The following is a 19645-nucleotide window of genomic DNA, read 5'->3' as shown; positions in this document are numbered from 1 at the left end:
GAATATTTCCGAAACATGAAACAAAAAAATGTTAATTATAGCAATAGTCTCGGATCCATGACTTTTTCATGTCTCTTAATGGTTTTGCTAAGAAATCAGTCAATGGTCTTTAGCTTATAGAAACTGATAAAATTACTTTTCAATAATTTTTTTTTTGTATATGCATCTTGAATGACATAAAATTTAAGAAAACATATTAACAATATGAAAAAAATAGTATTATTATATTAATTTTACTGTTCGTCTATTGGTACACCAAAATGAACCCCTGCCCAGTACCGGAACAGTCAGTCATATTAATGTTATTAATGTTATCGATAGACATTAACGGTGAGTTTTATTGACTGGCTAAAGCAAGTGCAAGATTAATTATTACTAGAGACCTAATATTTAATGCAGTAAGTATGATTGTTATAAAAAATGCATTAAATATAGATAAACTCTGATTTAAATGATAAAAAATACATTTTTGTGTTTAATTTTTTTTTAATTATTTTTGTAGTATAACCTCAAATGATTTATTTTTTTTCTATTCTTCAGTTCAAAATATATATTTTTTATTAAATATTTAACCATTTAAAAATTTTAAATACATTTCCATTAATATTATTTAATAATTGTTAATATTTTCACTATGAATAAATGCACGTCAGTGCAAAAAATAACTTATTTTATTTACTGTTCCGGTATTAGGACAAGGCTATTTCAGCTTTCCGGTATTCGTTCTTATGGCTGTCATAGAAAAAAAATTTGTTTTTTTAATTTAAATTTAAGAAAAATTAACTAATTTGATTTTTTTTGAATAAGTAAATGTTTATTCTATATGATGTAATAAATTATTTTGGTTTATAATCTATTTGAATATTTTTAAAACGATAAAATCAGTCATATACCCTTCGTCGTTCCGGTATTGGGACATTTACCTTATAGAAATATTTTTAAAATGAAATATCATATGCAAGTATGTTAACTGATAATTGATAAGAAATTAAAATATAAGCAGATCATTAAATACATACCAAATATCAATATGAAAAAATGTATATTGTGATTTAAAATGCAATATTTTATATAATAAAGATAAAAAATGAAGGTTATACCTATTTGTTAAAGTTTGGTAACTCAAAACGCAATAAATAGGTAAATATTCCGTACTTGTTATTTCGTCATATGTTTTTGTTAATTTGACTGCGCAGCCTTCTGTTGAAGAAGTGAACTACCGCATAAATTGATAAGTTGATAACAGAGAAATTTACTTTGATTATTTACGATATCAATTGAATTTATAGCCGGTAGTAAAGTTTTACGAGAGAGGAATAAAAATAATTAAAAAATATTCTAGAGACCTCTTTTTTTTGTGTTGATTAGTCGGGAAAAAAAACCCCCAATATTTATAAAAACAACCTATAGTGTACAGCAGTTCAGCAAATCAGTATTGTGAGGAAAAGTTATCAATTGATGAATGTTAAAATTTTATAATTTTTTAACTGTCTCACAATTTTTATTAATGGCTTCATTTGGACGTTACAATGGGCGATCTAATAGAGAACTTGTTCAATATCTTAAACGTAAGTATAAATTATAAAATAATTTTTTTAAATTTATTATCACAGCAGTTTTGTATATAAATATGTATAATTAAATTAATATCGATATTGTGTTTGTTTACTTTGTTCAAAAGGGTCTGGAATTATAAAGTCAGATCGTGTATTTGAAGCAATGTGCGCTGTTGATCGTGGAAAATACGTAATTAGAGGAAACCCATACGTAGATTCACCTCAAGGTATTGGTTATGGAGTAACAATAAGTGCTCCACACATGGTGAATATTTTTTTATTATTTACAGTCAATCTAGGTAATTTTAGACCATCAGAGTAATAATGTCTAAGTAATCTTATTTAGACAGCAAGAGCGTTTAGTTTTTTCTATTTGTCGCTTTCGAGTAAAAAAAAGTCGAGTAAAATACACTTTTAAAAGGATCCAAATTACCCTTATTGTGCCAAAATTACTCAGGTTGACTGTACTTCCAGGTATTTTTTTTTAAATATTCGATAATTACCCGGTTTTTTAGTTATTTAGATTTAATTTTAATTTGATGAACTATTTTGAATTTATAATTAATTTTTTTAAATAAATTCATCAGTTTAAGGCCATTCTCAGACAGTGCCCCACACTTTTTTCAAATATTCAATGACTTTCAATTGTAATGACCGTATTCAAATTTTTATAATCAATTAAAAAAAAGTTAAAGCATTGATGGAAAAAAGGGAAACGCAGTTACAATTTTGCTGAGACAAATTTTTAAAAAAATTATTCACAGTTGATATCAATTACGAGTCAAACGAAATTTGGTAAATAAATTTCAGTACAATCTTCATGTCAACATTATAATTTGAAATGACAAATTTTTAACTTCCCGTTAACAAAATTGAAAATTTTCAAAATTCGGAAAGTTATTGGTTTCGGTCCTATTCCGAAAATCGAGTTACTATCAGATGTCGACGATTTGAGGTCCGAGGAAGCTATTCTGACTATTTCTGGATGGACGTCCGTGTGTACAGTCGACTACCCATCATAAGCCTGGTCTAGGGAACGTAGGGGAAATTTTTCTTTGAATTTCAATCTCTCCACTACTGTGCGTTTAGTTTTGTTCTCGACTACTCTTTATAAGTTTGTTTTATTTATTATGATTTTAAACATCATATTTACGTTTTGTTACATACGTCAGTATCCCGATTTTTCTAGTGGTTATAGCGCTAAAGTAAATACTTATCTTTTTACACTAGTAATAATTTTAATGGGAAAAGTTATAATGACAACATTATTAATTACAGTAATAATAATAATAATTATATTGATGAACATAATACTCAATAAAACTTTTAATTTGTAACAGAAGCTTTAATTGTAATTAATCATTACAATTATCAACAATAAATTATATTTTACTTAATATTTATTAAATTATCCGCGAAACATCGATAATAAATTGTCATCATTAATTTTGATATTTTTTCCTATCGTTCATTTGTAATTTAGAGAATTTTAACGGAGGCTTATAACGGAATGTCTGGTACGAAACTCAAAAAAGTGGTTAAGTAGGGAAAGCTGATTAGACTGAGTAACTGCCCGATGAAAAAAGATTTTATACAATTGTATAAAATTATATACAAAAAATGGCCCGATCCAATTGTATACAACTGTATAAAAATTGTATACAATTCTATACAAAATGTATACAAGTCTATATAATTATATACAATTTTATACAAATTATATACAATTCTATACAATTGCAATATATAGAAATGTATATAATTATATAGAATTGTATACAATTGGATCGGGCCATTTTTTCTATCCAATTATATATAGTCTATATATAATTGTATAAAATCTTTTTTCATCGGGTGCCGATTGAGGGGAAGAGGCTTATAACGGGCAGGCTTATGACGGGTAGTCGACTGTATACGAAAAATAAAAATAATTTTTTTTTTTTTCAGGTCTTTTGCGTATAACTCATAAACCACTTGCCCGATTCGCCTCAAACTGTAATCAGTTCTAAATCTTGGTGAGCTTTTTCGATTGCCACCAAGAACACTCGAATTGGTTCATTCGTTCCAAAAGTATTGTCAGACAAAAATTATTTTTTTTTTCAGTAAAATGTGTATTTTGCTGACGTAACAGTTTTTTAAGCTCGAAGAGCTCAAAAATTTACAAGTAACAATTTTTTCGAGCTCAGGGAATTCGAAAACAGCGGGAAGTTTTTGGGCTGGCCCGCAGGGTCAGGCAGTTTTCAGATTTTTTTAGGCTAAAATTTATTTACCAAATTTCGTTTAATTCTTAATCTCGACAAAATTGTAACTGCATCGTCCTTTTTTCAATGCATGCTTGAATTTTTTTGAAATTAATTAATAAAATTTTAATACCGATATGAGAATTGAAAATTATTAAATATTTAAAAAAAAGTGGAGGACACTGACTGAGAATGCCCTCAATAAATATCTAGTAATAAATTTGAATAAGAAAATTAACAACTGAGAAAGACGAAAAGTTATTTTTTAGCATGCATATGCATTGGAATTTCTTGAAGATAAATTGAAAAATGGAAATCGTGCACTGGACATTGGCTCAGGCTCCGGATATTTAACAGCATGCATGGGAATGATGGTGAGTTCTGATGGAGTTGCTATTGGTATCGATCATATTTCTGAACTCCAAGCTCTTGCTACTCGTAATATCAAAGCAGATAACCCAGAGTTACTTGAAAGCGGTCGAGTTAAATTATTCGGTATGTTTTTTATTTTTGAATGTTTTAAATTATTAAATATATGAAAAATAACTCTCTGTTAATAGTTGGAGATGGAAGAGAAGGATATCCAGCTGGTGCACCTTACGATGCCATTCATGTTGGAGCGGCAGCCAGAGAAACACCACACGCTGTAACTATTATTTATTTATTTTATGTAACTTATGTCGAATAATACACCACTAACTGGCTTAAGTCAGCCTCATAAAATTTTATATTAAAATAAATCCTTTCTAATTGGTCAAAAGAGTGGTTTAATATATCGCGTGCCAAAAAGGTAAAAGGGCGCATAAATTTTTTTTTTATCGCCATTTGACTAGTAAATATTTTTTACGAAAATCTTAATGAAAATTTTTTATTTAATTCAAAATTTGATATTTTTTTAAATTATTTAATTTTTAATAAATTTTGAGAAAAAAAGTGTAAAAGACTATTCTTTTCATCTAACTTGTCTTGTGAAACTATTTGTCAGTATTTTGTATTAAAACTTGAATTTTTTTTTATGCACCCTTTAGACACTACTTTTCGAAAAGCTAAACGGGCACATTTCTTGAGATATGACCTTTTAGCTTAAGAATGCTCAAGTTGTTTTTTACAGATCTTTGGGTTTCGAAAGATTTTAAAACAAATGGCAAAAAAAATTTTTTGTACGCTCTTTTAGCATGAATCCCTACTAATCTGTAGCAATGCGCCCTTTTACCTTTTGACACGCGTTAAATTTTTAAATAATTTTATTAATCAGTATTACTACATACTAATTAATTTTTATCAGCACAGTAAGGTAAAAGACCTAGTACCCGATCACTCCATGTATTGCACACCTCAAGCGCTAAGGGTGCTTTATGATCGCTCTAAATTTGTATATCTATATTTAGTCAAATTTAGTAAATATAGATATACAAATACATGAGTGATCGGGTACTAGTTCCCTGATCGGGTACTGAGTTTCTTACTTTATACTTTCATAACAAATTATTACAAAAGAATTCAAGAGACTGACGATATGAAAACTACATAATTTTAATTCATTTTTATCGATAGTCTTAAACATGATCCATTTATTTCTTTTTGTATCATGAGTCTAATCAAGTCAACTGTGCTGACGAAGGGAGATGTAATTAATAAAATTAATTATTTTATAGCTAATTGATCAACTAGCGCCAGGCGGTCGTCTAATAGTACCGATAGGCCCAGAAGGTGCTGATCAAAAACTCGTACAAATAGACAAAACAATGAATGGAGAAATAAAACAACGATCGTTGATGGGTGTTGTTTATGTACCTTTAACTGATAAAGAACGACAATATCAATCATGAAATAAATGTTTGCTCCAATGAGCTTTTTTTGTTTATTTATTTTATTATTTACTTTTTTGTACTATTAACTGATATTTTGAATTAATGCTCAATATTTAATTAAACAATTTTTATTTATTTTCTGATATTTTCATTTTACTCAACTTGATTTTATAAAAAACTTTATTATAATCTTCGAGTTCGAACTGTAAATTAATAAATTTAAAAATGTTTAAGTTATCATTATTATTAAACCCGAATGTTATAGATTATAATTTTTAACTGCGTAAACTTATTATAAAATACATTTATAATTTCAACGATTGTAATAAGTTTGAGTATCTATTAATAATTAAATAAATACTATTTTTACTTCACTTTCAGTTGTGGTATTTTGGAAACCTATACTTTTTTTTAAACATTCGTAGACTGGACACAAATTTAATTCATTTAATAAAATTGTACATCTAGGGTAAGTGTAGGATTACCGCGGCTTTGACATGTACGTCTAACTTTAAAAGCATATTTTGAAGATTCTCTATAAGATATCGGCTTAATTTTTTTGTTGAATCGATAATTAACTTATCTAAAATTTTAAGAAAAATAAAGAGTATGATTTAATCTTGATTTCATTAAATAATTAACATTAAAGAGACTTGTGTAACATTTATCGCGAAACCCGACGAATCAAAAATCAGTGAAATAAATTATAAAAGCAAAAGTTTAATGTAATAAAACAGTTTTTTTTTTTTTATAAATTTATATTTTTAATGCACATCACGTTTAAATTTTGGTATAGTTAACCAATACTATTAATATTATGAGTGCAATACTTTTGCCTCTTTGTACTTCTTTCACCGCTAATATTAAATTTTCAAATTTATAGTTACACTTTTTTTTTTTTACTGATTACTTTTTCAACTTTTTTTTTCATATTTTTAGAATTTGTTTGAGTTTTTGCCATTGTGAATGTTTTAGTACAAGATAAACAACGAGGTGTATTAATTTTGAAGTTATGAATAAATTACATTTTAACCACGGCAATTGTCCCATGCGCCTAAAATACTACATATGTTTCTATAATCGTGGAATCGTAATAAAACCGCGGTAATATTGGCACGCTGCAAAAGTTGATGAAAATTACCGCGGCGGTAAATTAAAAGTGACAATTAATTAAAATTCATTGTTTGCTAAATTTTCGACTATCGAAAAGTATATACTCTTGCTCTGAAATGCCATCAGTATCGATATCAAAGCATTAATTTACAAGAAAGCTTGAGGAAGCCATGCGAAACTATTTTAAACCATAGTCTTCCTCCAGAATTGAGTTATAATCTGGGATGAATTTCTTGAGTGAAGCTTGCACTAGGCTTGCAATTTAAATCTGGTCACAAATATTTGCAGCAAGACACATACGTAGAAAAAGACACTAGCACCTATCGATCTTGAGAGCAGACTTGCTCAAGAACTGAAAAAGATTGTTATATGGGTATAACTGCAAGAAAATGATATTTTTTCTCGAAATGATCAATCGGTTTTCAATAATTTATAACAAACTAAATAATTAAACTTCATACCGGATCGTTTGTTGATTACATTCTTGAAATATTAAATCTATTGCTGGATTTTTTTTAAATTACAAAAAATTATGTATCATTCGTTTATAATATAATGGAAAAAAATCCACAGTAATACCCCGATTTACCCTATTTAAATATTTTTCATAAATAAAAATAATTAAGACATATTTTTATTGATATGATTATCTCATTTTTTGCGATTTGGTCGCAAAGTTTTAATATGTATTTTATTTTTAACTGTACAAATAATTAATAACTATTTTAAATAGATTGAAATAAAAAATAAAATATACATGAAGGTAAAATTTTGTTTTAATTAAAAAAACAAAAAAAAAAAACGGGTCTGACGCATATGCCCAAACTGATGTGAACGAAATAAAATAATAAATGACCCAAGAAAAAAAAATTACAATATCAAGATGAATAATATTTTCATTACAATGTGTTATTATGATCAAAAGAAGATATTTTGGAAACTGTGAGCTTTACTATTTGTTACAAAAATACTTTCCAAAAATTAAAAGTTCAAAATTAAAATAAATACATTATTTCACTATTAACCAAGTCCAAGATATAAAACATAAGAGAAGATTTTTAAAGTGTTGATAATAAAATTTTTGTACCAAGACATCATCTTTGAGATTATGAATTGAAATTTAGATAAAATATTTTTGTTTTCATCATTTACATATACTGAGAATATTCTATAAATATATCTTAGATTTTACTCCATAAGGGAAAAAAATTATGTATTTAATTTTCTTATCTTCAATAATATTTAAATAAATAAAATGTGATTCATTCATGCGTACTCTATAAAATAATTATATGAATTTAATAAAATTAATACATTTTTCTCTGTTTAAAATTGTGCGTTAGTTTAAAAAAAATTTAAGGAATTATAGTAACATTTAAAATTATGAACTCCAATAAACTTTTAAAAACGTAAAAGATTAAAAAAAAATTATCGGTAGTTGATGCCTTAAAAATTACAACGTTAATAAATAATAATAATAATTAAAAAAAAAAAAATTGTTCTATGAATTATATTTAATATGTAATGTTAAAGACATTTAATTAGTACGAGGCTTAGTGCTGAGCCAGTCGTAATTCCTAATCCGAGAAAAGCTCCCATCATTGTCGAGGCAACTTCTTTATCTTGTGGCTCAACAACACTGTAATAAAAAATAATAAATATATGTTATTATCAATAATAACTTATTAATGAATCATAAGTACATGCTCTAATTATTAACTTACGTCGGAGCTAATATAAACGCAATATTACACAAATATCCATTGCCAGTAGCAAATAATATTGTCAATAATATATAACAAATATCACTATTTATATAAACTGGTAAATAATGGCGTGGTTGAGCATTACAAAGCATGAATGCTGGAATAAATAGAACTCTAAGTAAACTTAGAACCACAACCACCCACGGTTTTTTTTTTGGCTGAAAATAATTATTCAATTAATTTAATTTTTTTTTTATCTACAAAATAAAATAAATTACGAAGAAAAAAAAAAATTTTTGGCGCAAAAACTTTTTTCTCGCCTCAAGAAAATTTTTGTTTTCAATTTATAATGCAAAAATTTTCTTGGGGCGAGTAAAAATTTTTTGCGCCAAGAAATCCTTTTTTTTTGTTTATTTAAATGAGTTATTAAAAATAATTACTACAATATAAATTTATTTTTAATTAACTTAATAATTGAAATAAAATTTTCCATGCTATTAAAAATAATTGCACAGATAATAAATTAATGACCAACGTTTTATTTTTAACTGTAAATATTTTCTGACGATTATAAAATAAAGTTAAGCATTGAGATTAAATATTTTTATGAATATATTCTTATGAATGATAAATAAAACTTTATTATTTACCCATAAGAGTATTCCGGATAAAAGCCGTCCAATATAATCCCCGCAGCTAAATGTGAGATAAGTAACGACTGGTACAAAATAAATGTCATTCCAAGCATACCCTTGACCTTTGCCTTGACTTTCAACTAATACAGTAACTGCTGGATAAACTGCCATAGTTACAAAAAATACTAAAAACATTGTCAATCCATATGGAAGTATTCTTTTGAGTATTCGTCTGTATGATATTCTAGGCTCATCAACAAAACTAACTTCTGCGTTGACTGAAAAATTTGGCTCTTCTTGTTGTTTCAGTAGCATGTGATGTTTGAAAAATTCCTTAAAACAAAATAGTATATTACATACCTAAGGTGGAAAGAAGGGCATTTTATGTCGCGTGTATAATTGCGTACCCGAGCCGAAGACGAGGGTGGCAAACACGCAAATTTATAAATTTTTTGCGAATCTACAAAATTTTTTACCAGATCTACACCTGAAAGTTTAAATTTTTGTCTCTGTGGGAAGAATGGCGCATCCGCTAATTTTTACCATTTGTTTTCTCATAAGAGAAAAAAAGAGCGACTTTCTTCCCTCTAAATAGGGCAGAAATTTAAACTTTCGGTGCAGATATGGTGAAAAATTTATTATATTTTAAATAACTATCGCGCGACAGATGTTGAGGATTTAAATAAATTATAAATTTTATTTAAAGTAACCATATTTTTCAATCGAGATCATGATTCATATAAACTTACTTCTTCTTCCAAGATAATGTAAGCGATAAATGAAAATAAAAGTACAAAATCGCCAATTATAAAATAAACTAAACCAGATACTACAGGACTGGCACCAATCCACAGTGAACATATTTCAGTTAGAGCTGTAAATATTCCACCTAGGGCTTGTCCTCCTGACATCGCAGTTATGTATTTTGGTGAAAAACGTCCGACGATACCCATCAAAGTACCACCAAATACTGCACTTAGTGCTAAATAATAATGAAAAAAAAAAAGTTATTAATAACTAAAGCAAAATTTTAATTACTCTTAATTTTTTCACACTTACCGTTAACAAATGCCACAGTTGTCAACGTAATTATCAAGAATGTATTTTGCCCTAAAATAATAAAATAATTATTGATAAATTTAGTAGATTTATAAAAAAAATTAACACTTACATTCGTCGGTATTAATTTTAACAAGTACTGTCGTCAGAATGAACATAATAAATATTAATAACTGCGACGATATCATACGGAATTTTTGAGACAGTCTAAAAAAATTATGGTTTTTAGAAAATTTAGTTTGAAAGTTTTAATTCAAATTGAATTATACTTTTATTACCGTTTACTAAGAAATGTATTGATTATTAAAAATAACATATTAGGTAACGCACTGGAAACATTTAGGTACGACGTAAAACTAACTTGCAGATCTGTTTTATTTTCTAATATTTCTGTGTGCGTATAATTATTACTTCCGCTGTTATTCGGATGAATTTGGCGAAATTTGTACATCCAATAATCATCGGCAGTGATGAAAAAACTCCATGGTATTAAAGTATTTATTCCAAGTAAATAAAAAACAATATACGCTAAATTATATCTAAAAAATAAATATTTTTTTTTATTAGAAAATGAATATCATTAATTATTATTATTATAAAATACACGAAATACCTATCTACAGGTTGTGGTTTAAAAAATGGTTTTCTATCTGGTACAGAAACACTAGAGTCATCAATTTCCGTTTCATCATCTTCGTTAAATTCGCTGTCACTTGTCATACCACTCAGCAATGGTTTTCTATTTATTGGATACGACATTTTCTGTAACAAAAAAAAAAAAAAAAAATTATATATAATTATAATAACAGTGAGCAGCAGAAGTTTTATGATTTAAATGTTTAAAAAAAAATTCACCCAAGTAGCACAGAGACAATTTTAAGATATCTTAAAAAGACATACAGATATTGATCCTAGGAGTCAGAAAGTTTGTCTTCTTTTTTTCGTCCTAAAAAAGTCATTTTAACTAAAAAATCGTTTAGGTGACTTATTTAACCATTATTTGTATTTTATTTTTTGTCGTCACTTGTGTCAAGTCTTCTAAGCAGATATTTTTTCGGTGACATTAATTTTTGATCGCTTTATCAGCATTTTGGTGCCTTATCGATAAGTCAAAAAACAGCCTCAAAACTTCTATCTTATAAATGTCACTGTGTCAAGTCGGCTGCCCAGTTTTAAAACACAGTAACAAAAATAAAATTTTTGAAATATAAATTGAAAAACTAGAAATACAAGAAAATTTGTCCCTTACTGTGTTTTGAAATTAGGCAGCCGACTTGGTTCTGTGATATTTATGAGATAGCAGTTTTGAGGCTGTTTTTTGACCTATCAATAAGGCACGAAAATTTTGATAAAATGATCAGAAATTTATGTCACCAAAAAAATATCTGCTTAAAAGATTTAACACAAGTCATGAGAAAGAGTTAATTACAAATAATTGTCAAATAAGTCATCATCTAAACGATTTTTTTATTGAAATGATTTTTTTAAGATGAAAAAAAGAACACAAATTTCTATGACTCCTGGAACCAATATCTGTACGTCTTATTTATATGAAAAAAACTCGACTTTGAGACAAAAAAAATTTGTCTTGTCCTTTAAAAAATCCCTGTGCTACTTGGGAAGGACTTGAAAATATTTATATATATTTTTAATTATTTTTTCTAACATTACATCATGTATCAGACATAAATTTTCAGTATTGAAAATAATAATTTATCAGCTAAAAATTATTCTATCAATGAATTAAATGTTTATTGCTCACAAATAAGTAAATGAACTAATTTAATTATTAATTTATTAATAAATAAAACGCTCATATTTTTATAACTATGTTAAAAGAGAAAGTCCTTTCAAGGATACTTATATTCAGTTTAAAAAATCACAATTAATAATAAACAAATAAAAAAAAACTTACTTTAAATATTGTATGATCCAATAACTTTTAAATAAATAATATAAAAATTAAAGTACGTCTTGTCATAAAATTTAGTTAGACAAATAAATCTATTGTCTAGAAGTATAAAAATATATAAACGAAATAAATAGTCTATGTTCATACATCCTAGAGTTGGTGATACCAGACAACTGACTGAAAATATACAATAAATTCTTGTCTGTACTTTAGCGTCTTGATTAAATCACTAAAAAAAAAATTTTAATATCATTAGTTATTAATCATTAATTTATTCTATCACTAATCTTTATATCGGAACGATTATTTCATATTTATACATACATATATTATATATATATAAATGCATTGCACATGTAGTATAAAATAATACTGTCGAGCTGTCACAAATATAATTACTTGTAAAAAGTAATTGTAATTAATACATATTGTCAATTATTACAATTTTAATGACGTAGAATTTTGAGTACTCATTTTCTTTTGTTTCTTAATTAATTTTTAAACACTTATTATTATTATTATTATTTATTGTTGATGACATTTAATTATTAAGATTTTTTTTTTGTATTTAAATTTTGATGGTACGAATTTATAATTAAATTTAAATCTGTCAAAACAAAATTAATTTTGCTTCCTTCTTTGATTAATTATTTTTAGATAATTAAAGTGAGACAGATAATCTTGGATGGAAAATATAAACTTCAACCGTAACTCCATTACCAAAACATGAATCAGCTGATAAAGATTACAATATATGTATAAATACGTGTATGTATGTCATGTGTAAATGTGTGTGTATTTAAAGAGCTTTGACAGAAAATATACAGTACAGTATTTTGAGGTTAAGAATTTTTGTTATTGTATATATTTCGGAAGTTTTGATAACAAACAAACACACGCGGTAACTGTCAAAATAAATATATTAAGATGAGAGATAGTGATTACTTGGCAAGATCAACAAATACTTCAAGTACTTCTTCTATTATTGATCTTGTTGTTGAACCAGCGAAAAAAAAATTTCCATTTTGTATTGTATGGACACCAATACCATTTCTTACGTTAGTATTTTTAATTTAAAATTCAATATTTTATTATTATTGTTGGGAGGGAAAAATATTTTGTTGTTAATTTCTCACCAGTATTCATTCTGATATTTATTTTATAAATTTCTTAAGTATTTCAACGAAGTATTTTAAATAATTTCAATTATTTCATGCATTTGTTTGAAAAGTTATTTAGTATCTGTATTTAAAATAAGGGCCAATTTTTCAAACCGGGTTTGAAATAATATTGTTAGTATACATTAATAGTATATAAATATATCAACAATACTAAATATATAAATATAAATATATCAACAATAATAAATGTGAATGTAACTGACAAGTGGGAATTTTCGAATAAATAAATAAAAATTTAAAAATCCGTATTTAGATCAATGAAAAATCAGTACGCGCATTCTTTAAAATTTATAAAATGTCTCATGTCTGCTACATTTACACTCATCCCAATAATAATTTAAACCGCGTCATAAAAAATAAATAATTCAAAAAATTGCACTTATAATTTTTATAATTTTCTACATGTGTATATTTTCAGTTTGTTTTTTTTTGCGATTGATGTTTAAAAAAAAATCTGAAAATTGTTAATTGTCTACTAACTTCAGGGTCATATTTAAACCCGGACTAAAAACAAACCCGGTTTGAAAAACTGGCCCTAAAATTAAACTACGAATTTAAAGTCCTGTCTAGCCAATTTCAGACTTTTATCAATAGGTAATATGATCTAGCGGCTCCAAATTGGTTTCTTCCAATGAGTAAAAAATGTTTGATTTTCTGTCTGCTTAGTTAGTTTCTAAAATTATTTCCCTGTAAAAATTGAATTTGATGATTTCAAACCTCAAACTGGCTCTCAATCGGGCTGTCAACTTCACCCTCGTCTGAAATCGTACTGTTTAATTCTTGTCGCACGATATACTATTATTGCAGAATAATAAAATGCATTTTTTTCCATCCATTGAAAGCCTATTAATTATTTAAAATATTTAAATTGAGATCAATTGGTCCAGAGTATGTTAAATAATCAAATATAGGATAATAAAAAAATGCAATCAAGGGTAAATTTTTATAAGTTGAAAGTTTTTATTATTATTCAAGTATTTTAATAAAATTTTATTAAAGAACATTATAAATGTATAATTTTTTTAATTAAGTAAATAAAGTAAAAGTATATTTTTTACAGATATTTTTTTCCATTTATTGGACATATGGGAATAGCTACATCAGCTGGAGTTATACGTGATTTTGCTGGACCATATCATGTTTCTGAAAACCAAATGGCATTTGGAGAGCCAACAAAATATTGGCAATTAGATTATTCACGAGCGCGTGGCGGTTTAGCTGGATGGGATGCTGCTGTTTCTGAAGCCAGTGATATTTATAAAAAAAAAATGGTAACTTCTTTAAATAAATTTTTTTTTTATTCAAAACACACCAATAGCTTGTACATAATACACTGAGCAAAGCAAAGAAACTAATAAACAGTATATAATCTCTTGACTCAAGAATTAACTTAACCAATTATTCTAATCAATTAGATATTTTACTGTAAGAAAATAATTTTTTGTTAGAATAAGTTGATAGATATTTTTACCAATATACAAAAATAGTTTTCAGTGCAAATACATTTTTTTAAAAATGATAATAAATTATTTTGACAAAAATATCTTTTATTGATAATTGTCAATAAAGTAAACTCTTGAATCACAAATTTTTCTTTCGTTGAAAGAATTTTTTTCGCTCAGTGTATAAATATTATTTTTAAACTTAATTATTTCAATTAAATTTCTAAGGTATAATCTGTAAGTCGACTTGAATTGTTTAAATAACATAATTAATTGAACATGACAATTCTTTCTTTTTTTTTAAGCATGTATACTTTCTATCATACCTGTGTAAAAAAAATCGTTCCAGAAATGTTCCTAACAGTGAACCTCCAAAATTAAGACAATTCTGAACTTTAAGTTGAGCATTTTCGAAACTTTTAAAAATTTAGAAAATTAATCATTTTCAACTGGTGTCGGCTTTTCCTCCGCGTTTTTTTTTTTTTTTTTTTTTTTTTTGAGCGAAAATAATTTGATTTGACAATTTTTTGGGTTTGAAGAACATAAAAAAAAAGGAATGAATTAGGAATTTTAAACATTTACGCCTCTTACTAGAATTATTCAGGTATGAGGAGAAAAAAAATAAAAATGATTTGAAAATATTCATTAAGATTTTCTGACTTCATTAGAACTTTTTAGTAAGGTCAGTTTTTTTGACTTGTTGAAAAATAGTCCAAAAAATGAGCGATTGGAACTAATTGTGATCTTATTATAAACTCATAAAATTGTCAATTCAAACCAATTTTGCTCAAAAAATTGAAAAAAAAAAAAACCCCTCTGCAGGAAAAGTCTACACTAGTTGAAAATTTTTCACACTTGTAATTATTATAAAGCTCCAAAAATGTTCAACTCAAAGTTTAGAAATGTCTCAATTTTGGAAGTTCTCTGTCATGAACGTTTTTGGAACACATTTTTTTTACACGGGTAATTTTATATAAATATTAATTTTAAAATGAATAAAAATAATTATTTTTTAATTATATACTTTTTGTTTTCAGCATAATTTATTTTGCGATAATTGCCATTCGCATGTAGCAACTGCTTTAGATTTAATGAATTATGACAACTCAAGTAACTGGAATATGGTTAAACTCGCATTTTTCATTTTAATAAAAGGAAAATATGTTAGGTAAATTATTTATAACTAAAAATCTATATATAATTTAACACAGATTATAATTAATAACAATGACAAATAATTATAAAGTTTAATATCAACTTTTAATTTTTAGCTTTTTAGGATTTGTTAAAACATGGCTGCCTTTTGTTATCATTGTAACAATTATAACAATATTTATCACTGTCTTTTGAGTAAATCAAATAGGAAAATTTAAACAATTAATTTGCTTTTCATTCATTACCTGGGATTTACAATGACATTTAATCACTGTAAGTATTTATACTTTTTCAATTCAATTATTAATATTAACCCAATTGATTAGAAAACTTTATAACTTTATTAAAATAAATAATAATTAATATAAAAATAATCTATATAGAGAGCTCATTAATTTAAAAATTAATTTGACTGCTTGTTAAATAAAAAAAAAATATTTATTTATTAATTATTAATTTGTAATTTAATATGTTTACATTTTATTATGCATCAATTGTTTTTTTTTTAATTTAAGTCATTTTATAATGGCCTGGTTGTTGAAATTAAAAATAAAAATATTTTTAAGCTTACATATTCATTATAAAAATAATTGTTTACTGTATGGATAGGTGCGTTATTTTACAGTTGTATAATACATTTATTAATAAAAAATAATTAAAGCAAGAAATAATTATAATCTTCTTAGTATAATAAGTATTATTACTATCAATGGCAATGGATATTTTTTACTATTCTTGTTTGAAAAAAATTTGTAGAGTTCACTCCCCATTTTTTACAGTGTAAACTTAAAATAAATTTTTTTCAAAATTTAGTATAAAAAAATTTACTTTTAGTTACTAAAAATTTTTTAATTAATTTACTAATGAATTTTTGTTATAAATAATTTATTTTTAATTTTTTTCAATTAATTTATAACTTTATGTTATTAATAACAATTTAAACACAAATAAATTTATAATTATTTAAAATTTTTAATGAAAAAAGCTCGATTATATTTTAAAATTTACACTTATCCAAAAAATTAAAGGAACAAGAAAATTTTATAAATTTTTTAGTGATTTTTGGAAGGCCGTATTTTGGTGAAAAATGATCGCATCGAAAAAATAAAAAAAGCAAATTGAAGCTTGAAATCTCTAGTTTGAAGATCTTCCAGCAAAATATTTTTTTGAGCCACGGTTTTTGCGGAATCATAAGAAAAAAGTCGAAACAAAATTTTTCTAAATTTTTTAGTTTTGTTTTTTAGGTCTACGGGGCCGGGAAAAATTTTTTCAAAAAAACGAATTCATAGCTCGTTTAGGAAATTTATTCAGCCACAATTTGTTTTTTTTTGTTTCTCTGTACGACAATTTGCTGCTGAGATATCAGCCTTTAAATGAAAAAGGAGCCTTTTGTCTTTGATTATTGATATCTCAGCAAGTAATGGTCACACAGTAATTTAAAGGGCAGTTTAATAAACTTGAATAAATTCCCTACAAGCTACATTTTCGATTTTTTCAAAAAAAAATTTTTTTTCATCCTTGATATCCATTTGAAAAACCCACAAAAAATGACCATTTTCTGGTTTTTTAGTCAACTCATCGCTACTCTGCAAATATTGATAAAAAAAATAATGTTGCCAGGTAATTTTACAGCTTAATGTACCCCCAAAAACCCTGGAAATTTTCAGATTGATCCATTGAACCGTTTGTCCGGTCCGATTGCTCAAAGTTTTGCAAAACAATTAAAGGAACAAGTTTTGTTCCTTAAATTGTGTAATCATTACCAAAATGGAAAAATTAATTTTTTTCGGATTTTCTTTCATTTTTGCGTTAGTTATTCAGTAAATGTAAGGTCAAGAGGAAAAAAAAAATTTTCCAAAAAACGAGACCAAACAAGAATTTTTTTACATTTTTTTTTTTTTACGTTTCATTCGGGGGGTTATTTTTTTTTTTCGTTTTTCGGAAAAAAAATTTTTTTTTTCCTCTTGACCTTACATTTACTGAATAACTAACGCAAAAATGAAAGAAAATCCGTAAAAAATTAATTTTTTCATTTTGGTAATGATTACACAATTTAAGGAACAAAACTTGTTCCTTTAATTGTTTTGCAAAACTTTGAGCAATCGGACCGGACAAACGGTTCAATGGATCAATCTGAAAATTTCCAGGGTTTTTGGGGGTACATTAAGCTGTAAAATTACCTGGCAACATTATTTTTTTTATCAATATTTGCAGAGTAGCGATGAGTTGACTAAAAAACCAGAAAATGGTCATTTTTTGTGGGTTTTTCAAATGGATATCAAGGATGAAAAAAAATTTTTTTTTGAAAAAATCGAAAATGTAGCTTGTAGGGAATTTATTCAAGTTTATTAAACTGCCCTTTAAATTACTGTGTGACCATTACTTGCTGAGATATCAATAATCAAAGACAAAAGGCTCCTTTTTCATTTAAAGGCTGATATCTCAGCAGCAAATTGTCGTACAGAGAAACAAAAAAAAACAAATTGTGGCTGAATAAATTTCCTAAACGAGCTATGAATTCGTTTTTTTGAAAAAATTTTTCCCGGCCCCGTAGACCTAAAAAACAAAACTAAAAAATTTAGAAAAATTTTGTTTCGACTTTTTTCTTATGATTCCGCAAAAACCGTGGCTCAAAAAAATATTTTGCTGGAAGATCTTCAAACTAGAGATTTCAAGCTTCAATTTGCTTTTTTTATTTTTTCGATGCGATCATTTTTCACCAAAATACGGCCTTCCAAAAATCACTAAAAAATTTATAAAATTTTCTTGTTCCTTTAATTTTTTGGATAAGTGTATTACTTGAAGTTATTTTTATTTTTTTAAGTAATTATAAATTAATTTATTAACGTATCAATTGTCAAGATTCTTCAAATTCATTGTGTCAATTCCCTAAATAACTTTTACAAACATTACAATTATCAACCGTTGAGTTGTTTACTGTTTAATTATATACTGAACGAACAGCTTGTCGTATAATTTACGTATAAATTTGGTTGCATAGTACAATAATACCCTCGTAACGATAGTGATTGCTTACGTCATTGATTATTGTTTAATTACGTGGGTACCGTCATAATAAATTTTAATAATATCCTAATAATTACGCAGTAAATAATAGTTTTCATAAATCGATACTATGAAAATTCTTTTATAAAGGTCACAAAATAATAATAAATTATTTTATTGACACTAAGCCATAGGAAATTTGTTTTTGGTAACAGATATGATTAAAAAAAATTCTTAACTATTGATACCTTCCCAGATAAATTTAAAAATCAATAATCTTAATATAATTTTTGATTATTTCAACAATAATGGAAACAAAAATAAACTTTCGATTATTAAAAGTTCTAAATATATCATTTATAAATGATAAAAGTTTTATATTTTGTCGATAAAATTATGAAAAAATCATTATTAAAAATACGAGAAATTATAATTACTATTAGACTAATTATAGAAATAAAAAAATATTTTAAATTATACACTGAAAATCTCGTCACTAGTTACAAAAGGACTTATGTTTTTCTACGCCCCTTTGACTTTAGTCACTAAGTTTAAAACCAAAAGGGCGTATAATTTTTTTTTTAATTGCAAATCATACTGTAGACTTATTCTGGAGTTGAAATTTTTTAAATTTTGAATTTGTAACCTTTAAGGTAAGGGATCCAGTACCCGATCATGGAACTAGTACCCGATCACTCATGTATTTGTATATCTATATTTACTAAATTTTACTAAATTTATCTATATAAATACATGAACTGATCGGTTACTAGTTCCCTGATCAGGTACTAGGTCTTTGACCTTATCAAACAAGTCTTCAAGATGATTG

General features: G+C 26.0%; 3 protein-coding genes across 4 annotated transcripts in view; 2 read left to right on the top strand and 1 right to left on the bottom strand.

Annotated features, from left to right (window-relative positions):
• The first annotated feature begins 1314 nt into the window (after positions 1-1314).
• Positions 1315-5894, top strand: LOC130668538 (protein-L-isoaspartate(D-aspartate) O-methyltransferase-like). The gene is made up of 5 exons (XM_057470878.1): positions 1315-1568; positions 1682-1821; positions 4066-4291; positions 4357-4442; positions 5452-5894. The coding sequence occupies exons 1-5, from the start codon at positions 1463-1465 to the stop codon at positions 5623-5625; spliced, it is 732 nt and encodes a 243-aa protein (XP_057326861.1). The 5' UTR covers positions 1315-1462; the 3' UTR covers positions 5626-5894.
• A 2066-nt stretch (positions 5895-7960) lies between these two features.
• LOC130668533 (equilibrative nucleoside transporter 1) lies at positions 7961-12372 on the bottom strand (the record flags this gene model as incomplete). The annotated part of the gene is given in 10 exon segments (XM_057470871.1): positions 7961-8359; positions 8445-8644; positions 9077-9394; positions 9811-10043; positions 10121-10171; positions 10233-10327; positions 10399-10659; positions 10734-10882; positions 12036-12261; positions 12357-12372. Coding segments are annotated over 8 exon segments (1416 nt in total). The 3' UTR covers positions 7961-8247.
• Positions 12373-12705: 333 nt separating this feature from the next.
• LOC130668534 (transmembrane protein 222) overlaps positions 12706-19645 on the top strand; it is a 21597-nt gene continuing 14657 nt past the window's right edge. The window contains exons 1-4 of one of the 2 annotated variants that reach the window (XR_008990036.1): positions 12706-13090; positions 14274-14484; positions 15693-15823; positions 15927-16083. Coding sequence is in view for 1 of the 2 variants with exons in the window: in XM_057470872.1 (XP_057326855.1) it covers positions 12960-13090; positions 14274-14484; positions 15693-15823; positions 15927-16005 (552 nt within the window). In the remaining variant the exon portion in view is untranslated. Of the gene's footprint in view, positions 13091-14273; positions 14485-15692; positions 15824-15926; positions 16104-19645 lie in introns of those variants that run through there. The other variant, XM_057470872.1, reaches the window with a different exon arrangement.

Source organism: Microplitis mediator, chromosome 5 (genome assembly GCF_029852145.1).
Source record: "Microplitis mediator isolate UGA2020A chromosome 5, iyMicMedi2.1, whole genome shotgun sequence".
NCBI lineage: Eukaryota > Metazoa > Arthropoda > Insecta > Hymenoptera > Braconidae > Microplitis > Microplitis mediator.
The sequence above is the reverse complement of the archived record's forward strand: the minus strand, read 5'-3'. Positions and strand labels throughout refer to the sequence as shown.